This window comes from Heterocephalus glaber, unplaced genomic scaffold, assembly GCF_053883595.1.
Source record: "Heterocephalus glaber isolate CG9 unplaced genomic scaffold, H.glaber_assembly_v1.0 deba00000943, whole genome shotgun sequence".
Lineage (NCBI taxonomy): Eukaryota > Metazoa > Chordata > Mammalia > Rodentia > Bathyergidae > Heterocephalus > Heterocephalus glaber.
The window spans coordinates 7,397,251-7,408,907 of record NW_028258175.1 but is presented as its reverse complement, the minus strand read 5'-3'; the positions used below and the strand labels follow the sequence as shown (position 1 = coordinate 7,408,907).

The 11,657-nt window shown below is 37.7% G+C and overlaps 1 protein-coding gene across 2 annotated transcripts in view; it reads left to right on the top strand.

Annotated features, from left to right (window-relative positions):
* The window catches only part of Uqcrc2 (ubiquinol-cytochrome c reductase core protein 2), a 30,092-nt gene that overhangs the window by 13,717 nt on the left and 4,718 nt on the right, over window positions 1-11,657 (top strand). The window contains exons 8-12 of one of the 2 annotated variants that reach the window (XM_004855908.4): window positions 2,945-3,002; window positions 6,271-6,366; window positions 6,660-6,859; window positions 9,416-9,496; window positions 11,501-11,577. In XM_004855908.4, coding sequence (XP_004855965.1) covers window positions 2,945-3,002; window positions 6,271-6,366; window positions 6,660-6,859; window positions 9,416-9,496; window positions 11,501-11,577 — 512 coding nt within the window. The remainder of the gene's footprint in view (window positions 1-2,944; window positions 3,003-6,270; window positions 6,367-6,659; window positions 6,860-9,415; window positions 9,497-11,500; window positions 11,578-11,657) is intronic. The other variant, XM_087209123.1, reaches the window with a different exon arrangement.

Below are 11,657 nucleotides of genomic sequence, written 5' to 3'. Positions count from 1 at the left end.
TAATACCTGGTATATTTTCTTTTGTATGCCCTTTTCTATGTATGTGTATCTTTTTAAAACAATATTTAAATGTTGAAATATTAGAGTAAACCCTTTAAAAATATTTAGTCCTCTGAATCTGTCTTTGACAGTGAACCCTGCTTCTGCACTTGCCATTCACTCATTACCTCAGTCCCTTTTCCAGCACAGCACCCGCACCGTGTTAGCAGTACAGATTAATCCCAGGTCACAGCAATACTATGCCAAAGAACTTGGTTTCCAAAACAAGAAACATTGAATGTTTTATCTGCTAGTGTAGATACATGCATATAATCTTAATTTCCTGCTTCTACCACCTACCCATCCCCCCCAAAATTTATCATATAATATTAAGAAAAAAATTATCAACACTTTAATGTTGACTCAGAAGTTTGTTTTGTTTCCCTTTTTTTTTTTTTGGGACCTTGCACTTGTGAGGCAGGTGGCAGGACCACTGAGCTAAATCCCTGGCCCAGAAATTAAGCTTTTAATCTCACTTCATTTCTGGTTAGCAGCTATAGAAAACTAAACTATATCCCTTTCTCATTTGACTTATCAATCAGTTTAATGCCTACCATTCATAAGGTACTTTTATTCAAAAATGATAAATCATATCATCCAACTTGAACAGGAGCATTTTTCATAAGACTGGCCTCTAGTGAATTTTGAAATTTTTCAGAAATCAAACTCAAATGGAAATGAAGTCTATGTAAATAGGGAAGGGTGGAGGGTTGAAGGGCACACAGGTAATGGGGAAAAAATAAGAACCAAGATACCTCATGTACAGGTACAAGCACCCAATGATAAATGTAAACGTATACCTAAAATGTACCAATAAAAGAATTTAAGCAAAAAAAAGAAAAAGAAATCAAACTCATCCTTGTGAGAAATTGTGAATGAAGTAACCAAAAAATAATGCTTAAAGCAAAGCATTTATCTATAAGGATGTCTATTATAGCATTGTTTTTTAATTATGAAAAATTAGAAACAAGTTAATATCCAACATTAGGAGATTAGTAAAATAATTTATTAAATAACTGTAGAATCGGGCATGGTGGCACATGCCTGTAGTCTCAGCCTTGGGAGGCCGAGGCAGGAAGATTCTCATGAGTTTGAGGCCAACCTGAGCTACATAGGGAGTTCAAGACCAGCCTGAACTACATAGGGAGAACGTGTCTCAAAAAAAAAAAATGTAGAAGGGTACACTATTGAACCATTCTAAAATACTGCTAATAATGTAAAATTTCCATAGCATATTGTCAAGTAAAGTGTATTAGTATAGACCAAAAGGTCCCATCTGTTTTACCCCCCTAGCTCTTGGGATTGAACCCAGGGCCTCTGCCCTGAACTGCATCTCCACCCTGTTTTTTTAATTCTTTTTTTTCTTTTTTTTTGGTACCGGGGATCGAACTCAAGTCCGTGCGCCTGCACAGCAGGCAGCAAAACCACTGAGCTAAATCCCCGGCCTTTAATTCTTTATTTTGAGACAGGGTTTCACTAAATTTTTAAGTTGCCCAGGCTGAACTCAAACTTGCGAGCCTGCTGCCTCAGCCTCGCAGAATTCTAGGATATCAGGGGTACATCACCATGCCTGGTTGAAAAGATCCCATTTGAAAAAACAAAACAAAACAGTGTTATGGTGTTACGGACTAATACCAAGATCTTAACCATGATAATCTAGTTCTCTCAAAGTTATTAGTGTTTTTTAGAAATGTGTCCCTAGACTAAAGGACATTCTAAAGAAATTGGTGATAAATATTTTAAGCTTCAATAGAAAAACTTCAGTAGAACGAAGAGTATCTCTTTCCAAGGGCAACTCCATAGATAGCCACCATTCATTTTAGAGCACAGCTTTTGATAAGTTGATTAAAAGTTTAAAGTTTAGCCTCATTACTTTAGCCAATGTTTCCCAACTCTGTCATTTTCCTTCCCCAAGGAGCTTTAAATCCCTCTAATGCATTTTTTTTTTTTTTTTTTTTTTGGTGCCGGGGATTGAACTCAGATCCTTCCGCTTGTGCAGCAGGTGGCGAAACCACTGAGCCAAATCCATCCCCGGCTCTAATGCATTTTTTAATGCCATAGACTATATCTGCTTATGTAATATATCATGTGTGTGTGTGTGTGTGTGTGTGTGTGTGTGTGTGTGTGTATAGTACTTCATGTATAAAACAAATGAGGTGGTTTTTCTCCCCTTAACTCTAAGAACCAATTTTTTGCCCCCTGGAGGGAGTAATCATATGTGTTGAGACTATTATGTTTTAGTCCTACTTTTGTGTATTAAGCCTAAGGTAATAGTAAAAACCCTGATTGGCATCTGAGGTGGGCAAGAAGCGTATAGTTTTAACAACTCTACTAGACCTGCCATAGGATATTTGTAGTATAAATACTTACCTGTATAAAGACAAAAGAAATATAATGTGCTGCTTGAACCACATTATAATAAAAATCATAAGTTTATTCCCTTTTTTATATATATATATATATATATTGGGGGGGCCACCGGGGATCTAACTCAGGACCTTGTACTTGCAAGGCAGGTGCCGGAACCACTAAGCAAAATCCCCAGCCCTCATTCCCATTTTTTCAAGTTCAAGCTAGCGTATAATCTTTTTATTCCTTTTTTAAATAATAGCTTTATTGAGATGTAAATCACATAGCACACATACTACTTAAAATGCACACTTCCATAAATGCACGTTTTCATTGTGTTCAGTGTTGTGCATCCATGACCACAATTAAGTTCTAGTTCTTTTTGAGCAATAATTAATAAAATCAAAGAGTCATTCAGTACTAATTAGTCCCTGGTAATTCAGTATAGCAGCATTTGAGCTTGGATAATTATTTTCTACCAAACTGTACTTCTCTCCTTTCACAGCTTTTTATATTTATACCAGTGTAACCTAAAATTTTCTTTTAACTTCCTCAGTTACACTACTATGTTCAGAACAATTTTACAAGTGCAAGAATGGCTTTGGTTGGACTTGGTAAGTTGGGAATTCTGTATGTATCAGTTTGCTTTCTTAAGAGCAATCCCTTAAACTGAGATTATGGTGAACATAGGATTGAACAAAATTTGAAAACTTGGGACCAGGGATTTAGTTCAGTGATGCCACCGCCTGCCTCAAAAGCGAAAGGTCCCAAGTTTGATCCACAGTACCAAAAAAAAAAAATTGAAAACTTGTATTTATGTCAGACAGGCAATATATAATAGGATTTTAACTGCTATTTATTTGTTTGGGAAAGCAGAGTCCAATATTTAACTGTGTAAATTACTTGATATTCTTTACTGTATTTACAAAACTTGTGACAAAGGTGAATTTCTTTAAGCATTTATAACTCGTCTTTTAAAAAGAGGTATAGCTCAATAGAGAAACAGGCAAAAGAGCCTGAGCAGACAAGTCATGCAGTATTATGTAGGTGTATTTGGTTGTTTTAAAAGATGGTTAGCCTCACTAATAAGAAAAATTTTAATTTGTAAGATTGGCAAAAATCAGAAGATTGACATTGCCCAGCATTAACCAGGGTATGGAAAAATAGGTAATGTACACAATTTTGGATGGGAGTATAAACTGGTGCACTTTTGGGAAAAAAATATTTATGAATGTATCCATTTGTAAATATGTATAAATTCTGAATGTTTATACCCCTAGACCCACCATTCAGGACACATTAAAAATGTGTCCTGCAAAAACACTTGGTCAAGTTCATAAAATATTTGCCTGAGAACATCGTTGCAATTTGGTTTGGTTTGTATCTTTGTTACTTTCTCTCATTGCTGAGATAAAATACCAGACACCCAAAGTTAAAGGGGGAAAAGTTTATTTCTCACAGTTCATAGAGGTTTCAGTCCATAATCAGCCAGCGCCAAGGCAGGGTGGCGTGGCAGAAGGGCATCACAGAGGAGAAACAGTTCATGGTGACCAGAAGGCAGCAGAGCAAGCAAGGTCCTTAGCAGCTTCTTTCTGCCCCTTTTATACTCTTACCTAGGCTACTGGGATAGGGCGGTACCAAAGCAATCAGACTGATTTAGTAATCACCTACCCTTAATTCCAGCATACACTAGATTCAACCACCTCTGAAAAACCCCCATCTATGACCACATGAGGCTTTGGGGGGAACATCTAGACACAAGCCATAACAGTTTGTAACAGCTTGAGGTATAATTCACATGCCATTAATTTAACACTCCCTTTCCCCATTTTACACTGCTAGGGATCAAACCCAGGCCTTGTTCATGGTAGGCAAGCAGTCTACCACTGAGCCATATCCTGGTTCCCAAACCCAAAAGTATAGGTTTTTTAGTAAATCAGTTATACAACTATTATGACAAATTTCAGACCATTTTTCTCATCCCCAAAGAAACCCCATACCCATGTGCAACTTATTCCCTGTTCTCTGTCTCCCTGCCTCTGGTATCCATTAATCTACTTTCTAGCTCTATAGTTTTGACTGATTTAAACATTTCATATAAATGGACTCACATAATAGGTGGCCTTTTATAATGGGCTTCTTTCACTTAGCATGTTTTCAGGGTCCATACACATAGTATCAGGTGTCATTGTTCCCATTTATGGCTGAAAAAGTACTCCCATTACCACATTTTGTTTATCCATTCATTGATGTTTGTGACCTTTTAGTGATTTTGAGGTTTTTTGGTTGGTTTGGGTTGGGGTTTTTGTGGGTTTTTTGTTTATTTTTGTTTTTGTTTTTGGCTTTTTTTTTTTTGGTACTGGAAATCGAACTCAGGACCCTATGCTTGAGAGGCAGGCACGATGCCACTTAGCTAAATCCCCAGCTGTTTTTGGCTTTTTGAGATAGGATCTCCCTATGTGTGTAATTCAGGCTGGCCTTTAACTTAGGTAGCCCAATTTGACCTCGAACTTGTGAGGATCCTCCTGCCTCAGCCTCTTGAGTGCTGGGATTACAGGCATGCCACCACACCCAGCTCAAGTGATTTTGAATGTATACATTCATGTGTAAGTTTTTCTTGGGATACCTGGTTTCAGTTCTTTTGAGTATTGCCAGGACATGGTAATTATATTTAACAGTTCAGGGACTTCCAGGTTGTTTTCCAAATTAGATGCACCATTTTACATCCCTACAGGTAGAGTACAATGGTTCCAATTTTCCACATCTTTGCCAAAGGTTATTATCAGTGGTCTTTCTAGTGATGACTGTCCTAGTGGGTATGAAGTGGTCATTGTGGGTTTTATTTGCATTTTCCTAATGACCAGTGACAGTAGTCATTCTTTCATTTTCTTTTTGGACATCTGTATAACTTCTTGGAGAAATGGTCATTTGTGTTCTTGGTCCTTTTTTTTTTTTGGTACCAGGAAGCAAACTCAGGACCTTGTGCTTGCCAGGCAGATGACATGCCACTGAGCTATGTCCCTGGCGTGGCCTATATTTTAATAGAGCTGTTTGGGGTTTTATGTGTGTGTGTTACTAGGGATTGAACCCAGGGCCTTGCACATGCTAGGCAGATGCTCTGCCTATGAGCGCTAGCCCTTTTTATTCTCAAGTTCTTTATATAATTTTAGATAATAGATCCTTCTCACATATATGATTTATGAATTTTTTTTCATTTCATATTTTTTCTTGCTTTCTTGATAGTGTTCTTTGATGGACAATATTGTTTACTGTTAAAACATGCTAATGTCCATCAAAGGGATGGATTAAAGAAAGGATGGTACATCCAAAAAGTGGATTTTTATTTATTTTCTTGCATTACTGGAGGTTGAACCTAGAGCCTTCACACTGAGCTATATTCCCAGTCAGCCCTTTTTAATTTTATTTTTTATTTTGAGACAGGGTCTCAGTTGCTCAGGCTGGGCTCAAACTTGGGACCACCCTACTTTAGCCTCCCAGAGTGCTGGGATTCCAGGCATGCACTCCATGCCCAGCTGAATGGAATTCCTCATAACCATGAAATGTTTGACCAGTCAGGTATAAATTGTGAAAGATAAACTAGAAATATTACTAGAATGATACCATTTTAAAAATAAGGGCTGGGAGTATATCTCAATAGTAGAGCATGTGTTTGGCAGGCTTGAGGCCCTATTTCAATCCCTAGCACCGAAAAAGAGAGAGGAAGGGAGAGATTATCTGTTCAGAAAAAAATATATACAATAGTAAACTAAATTGAAACCTAGGAGAATGACATTATGGTGAGAAAACTTTACTAGCAGTAGATATTTTATAACTGTTTTAGAAATTCTGATTCTAGCTTTGTTTTTCTTTGTATTCAAACAGGTGTGAGTCATCCTGTTCTAAAGCAAGTTGCTGAGCAGTTTCTCAACATGAGAGGTGGGCTTGGTTTATCTGGTGCAAAGGCCAAATACCGTGGAGGTGAGCAGTCTATTGTGTTATGCTTAATTTATCAGAAGAATGCTGCCCTGCTAGAAGGCATGTTGGAGTGGAATAGGCTTGATCATTTACCACTAAACCGTCTTGTTATATAAGGAAATATATAACAAGTGTTGTATGTTGGTGTTATATGGGGTAGGATGGCCTGGGGAAAGCACAAGACCACAATAAACTTAATCTTAGTGGGTCAGTACTGTGTCATAGGGAGTACTGAAGCATAAAATCAGTGGTGACCAAACTATTTTCCTCCGTGCCCTCTCCTTACATGGTCCCAGGTGAAATTCGAGAACAGAATGGAGACAGTCTTGTCCATGCTGCTGTTGTAGCAGAAAGTGCTGCCATAGGAAGTACAGAAGCAAATGCATTTAGTGTTCTGCAGCATGTCCTTGGTGCTGGACCACATGTCAAGAGGGGCAGCAACACCACCAACCTCCTATACCAGGCTGTTGCTAAAGGAAGTCACCAGCCATTTGATGTGAGTCTGAGAAGTTGGTATCTCTGCTTTTTGTTTTCAAAGGCTATTTATGGTGTAATCCTGATTGTCTGTTCTTAATCTGCTCTTAAAAAGTTAAGGTAAACACAAAGAATGTATACAGTTGAAGAGATAGCCAGTCTAGACTTGTAAGTACATTAGTGGATCTGTCAAAAACTTACTGTTCTAGGGCCAGGGATTTAGCTCAGCAGTTCTGGCGCCTGCCTCACAAGCGCAAGGTCCCGAGTTCGATCTCCGGTACAAAAAACAAAACAAAACAAAACTTACTGTTCTACCTGGGGATGGTGTCACAAACCTGTAATCCCAGCATTCAGAAGGCTGCAGCAGGAGGATCACCCTGAGTTCAAACTTACTGTCTTTTCAATTCTAATACAGAAAGAAAAATTGAGTGCTTAGGGAGAAAAGTCAAAGTCACACACCAGTTCCTTCCTTTTATAAGTGTTAGATATTAAACATTCCCCTAGATTCTAATATTTCTTTCTAGATAATTGTTTCCATTCTGTTGTATGGCTTCTTGAGTTTCACTGCACTTTTGTGTTTTCCAACCATATGGGCAAGTCATACACAAAATTGTTTATAGACCTACCTCTCCAGTTTGAGATTAAATTAAAACAAAAATGGGCCGGGGATTTAGCTCAGTGGTTTCGCCGCCTGCTGTGCAAGTGCAAGGACCCAAGTTTGATCCCGGGTACCAAAAAAAAAAAATGATGATTTGTGGGCTGGGGCTTTAGCTCAGTGGTGCTGCCACCTGCCTCACAAGTGCAAGGTCCCAAATTTGATCCCCAGTACCAAAAAAAAAAAAAAATGATGATATGTAATCATAACAAGACGTTCTAGAAGATGCTTTATTTATTTATTTATTTATTTTTTTGTTACTGGGAACCGAAATTGGGACCTTGTGCTTTCAAGGCAGGCGGCGGCACCACTGAGCTAAATCCCTGGCCCTAGAAGACACTTTTTTTTAAGACAAGAAAATGTTAAAGCTTTCAAAATATTGATACATCAGGAGAATATGAAATACCAAGTAACAGAATATTATTTAATGAGTGAGCGTTGTTTGCACCATGTAGTCTCTTAGAGGACTTTAATGTGCCTTTTTAAAATGTAACAAATGTACTAAGTTGTAGGATTGAAGTTGGTCATAGTTTCCACTGCAGTACATGGCACATTAGCTTTATGCTTCATTAAGTCTTTGGCCATTTGACACTTAACAATGGAAATTAGAATCAATATTCTTGTTTTTATTCCCATTTAATAAACTTGATGAGTTGTTTTATGTTAGCAGAGGGATCGTTTTTCCGTATGACTTCCCAGCTGCAGTGCACAACACAAAAGAAATTTTGATGAGTTACTTGATTGTGAAGCCCTTTACCTGTACAGAGCCTTAGGCTTTCCTGGAGCACAGTTTGAAAGCCATCGTCTTAAATTAGTCCAAAATTAAATTTTGCTGTTTTAATTTCCTTTTGATTTTTTTCACTTTGTTCATAATCCACTGTTTTCTTAATGCTTTACTTTTCACCATTGAATGTTACCGATGGTTTTGTGTGGCTGGAGTTTAATCCTAATCTGATAATTTTATAGAAATTCCTAGTTCAGGATTTGGGCAGAAATTTGGAGTTTGAGTAGTACAGTTTTAAAATTATAATTAAACTTTTAAGTAATTCAAGTTGTTTTTTCTTATACTTTATGTGGATCAAACTGATGGTTTTCAAATTTTAATGTACATTAGAATCATGTAGATCATTTGTTAAAAATGTGGGTTCCCAGGCTACATCCACAGGGATGCGAGTCAGTAAATCTGTTGCAGGAATCTGAAAGTCTATACTTTTTTAATGACTTAGATGATTTTTTTTATGCAGATAGTTTACATTTTACATAAACACTGCAAAACACTGTTTTAGGCAATCAGTTTTACTTTAAGGAGTTAAAACTCTGCTCAAACTGTAGACAGAAATTATCTCTATCACCTAGAGGCTAAACTTTCCTTGGTCTCCAAGCAGAAATTTTGTCTAACTCTTTGACTTTGTGTGTAAGAGAAATGAAAGCAAATTGGTGAAGAAACTCAACATCAGCAATAGAGAAACAAAAGAAGATCTGTCTAATGTCAGAGTCCATGATGTATATCACTTGCCTGTACTGTATGTTAAAATAATATTTGCATTATTATTCATCCAAAAAAAGTTCCAAACAACCCAATAAAGAAAAAATGAGCCAGGTATGTGGCTCAGTGGCACCATCCCTGCCTCACAAGTGCCAAGGTCCTAAGTTCGATCCCTGATAACACAAAAAAAAAAAAGAAAAAAAAATGAGCAGTTGTTTTAGAAAGATTTAAATGGAAAAATGTTAAAACTATTGGAGCTCTGAAAGAGGTAACCTGTGTACACAACATTTTGGCCCTTCACAAGACTTGTTAAATGAAATATTAATCTATTTTCCTTATACTGTGAAGGTGCAAGTGTCTGTCTAGACAACCTTGAGGAAATTGTTCTCTCTTTTGCCTGATAGAATATCATATAATAAAGCTTCATTGTATTTCAGGTTTCTGCTTTTAATGCCAGTTATTCAGATTCTGGGCTCTTTGGGATTTACACTATCTCACAAGCTGCAGCTGCTAGAGATGTAAGTTTTAAACTTGCCTGCTGTCACAAAATTTATTCCCAAAATGTACATGGTTTTAGTTAAAATAGGGGATGTCTGAATCCTATGATTTATCAGCACTGTCTTGTGATATCATTGAAGTGTATCGGATGTGGGGAAAATCTAAAATTATATACTAAATTTTCCAGGAAAGAGGGGAAATTCCTTAGTATTGTGGTTCTACTTAGACAAGTGGCATTAAGTTGGCTCTCTGATGTCTAATTTCAGAACCCAGGAGAAGTCAAGGCTGAGATGCATAGATACTGATCCTCACTATAGAGATTATGTTGAAGTCACAGTTGTGGGTAAAAAATTATAGAAGAAAACTGAAGTTCATGTTTTGAGAAACACTGCCATTTATGGGGCAGATGACTAAGAAAAGTAGCTAGAAAAACTGGAAGAAAAAAAAGGCAAACTGGTATATTTGAAGCCCAGAAATGAGAAAATGGTTAACACCATTTTGATCCACTACAGATTAGGATCCCATTAGTTACCATAGAGAGGTCTGGCAGTTTTAGCAAACTAGGACATCACTGATGATCTTAGTTTTCCCCAGAGTAGTTGGAAATGAGCTAAAATTTATTGTGATTAGGGAATAAATGAGAAGAAATGACAGGTTGATGTAAGCACATGGCACTCAGACTTGCAGGGAAGAGGCTGGTAGCTTTAGGAGAGTTTACACTGGAAATTAAGTTGAAAAAGAAACTCAAAGAAAAAGTCTGGAGCAGATATAGGAGTTAGAAAAAGATAAATGCCTCAAGTCTGGAAAAGCAAGAACAAGTGGGATCCAGAATATAAGTAGGACAGTTTAATCTTGAAAATAGAGGCTAATGTTGGGAAGACAAGGAAATGCCTCCTTGGTGAGGTGGGAGGCTAAGTCAGTTTTAAGAATGAGAGAAGGAATACATTTGAAAGAGTTGAGGTTTGGGACAAATGAATGCCTAGATGGGCACAACTGGCAGCAGCAGTAGTATAGATGTCTCCTTGAAATGAGTGACCGTGAATTCACAGTATAGTAAGCCAGGTCTAGTTTCTAATTTTAATTCATTAACGTTTGCTACCTTACTGGAACAATGGGGGAGACAAGCACTAGGATTAATCCCAGATTAGAATCCTGCAAAAATCCTGAGTATGTAAGAAGTAGAAAGATACCAAGGGAGTTAGGAGCATTGGCAAGAGTGACTGAAGGGATGATTGGTAGCTATAGGCTAGACAGAGAAGAGAGACCAGAGGGGCTTGTAGATTGAGAGAAAGTGGACAAATCAAGGAAGTAGAGATGTTGATAAAGTAGAAGAATAAGGACAGAACTGAGGCCAGAAGCTTTAGCATTGGGAGTTAGGATGTCAGAGTTAGGACAGGTGTGGCTGTGGAAATGGGTAATTAACATGGAAGGGAAATGTGTCCTAGAATTCAGGTGATCAGCGGAGCAGTAAGTAGTAGACCCAGATGGTGCCAGGGTTAAGACAGAAGATCATGGGCCAGGTTAATTCATTTATTTATTCAGCAGTTATTTACCAAGCATTCACATCAGTGCAACTTGATTCCTTCTTGATGCTGGTGTTCCAGGTGTGGACAAAATAAGCCTTACAAATTGGTTGTGTGTGGATTACTGCTTCTTAGTGAAGTAAGAGGTAGCAGTATTTAATATGCGTGACATTGAAAAAGTCTGGAGAAGTTCTAAGAATGCTTATTCTTTATAGGCGAAGACAAATCCATGTGTTTGCTCTTCCTTGAAGAAGATACCTCCTCTTCAGCCATCTTCTGCCCTCAGCCACTTAAGTTATGAAAAGCGTGGCTGCTTGGATACTATAAGTTGTATAAACAGCTGCTTTAAGGGATATATAGCTACTACAGAATCCCAAACAGACACTGCTGTATCTTCAAAACTAACTTTCCATCTTGTGTTTTTCCCCAGTAGGGAGTGTTTGGTTACTTCAGGAGACTCGCACTGGCCAAAGATGATCAGTTTTCATTTGTGTGTCTTAGGTCATTAAGGCTGCCTATCAGCAAGTGAAAACAGTTGCTCAAGGAAACCTCTCCAGTGCAGATCTCCAGGCTGCCAAGTAAGTGTCACACTATGTGCTTTATGTTTTCTTTATTTGAAATCTGTAGTTTTTCTGGTTATGCCACTGTTATTACATAC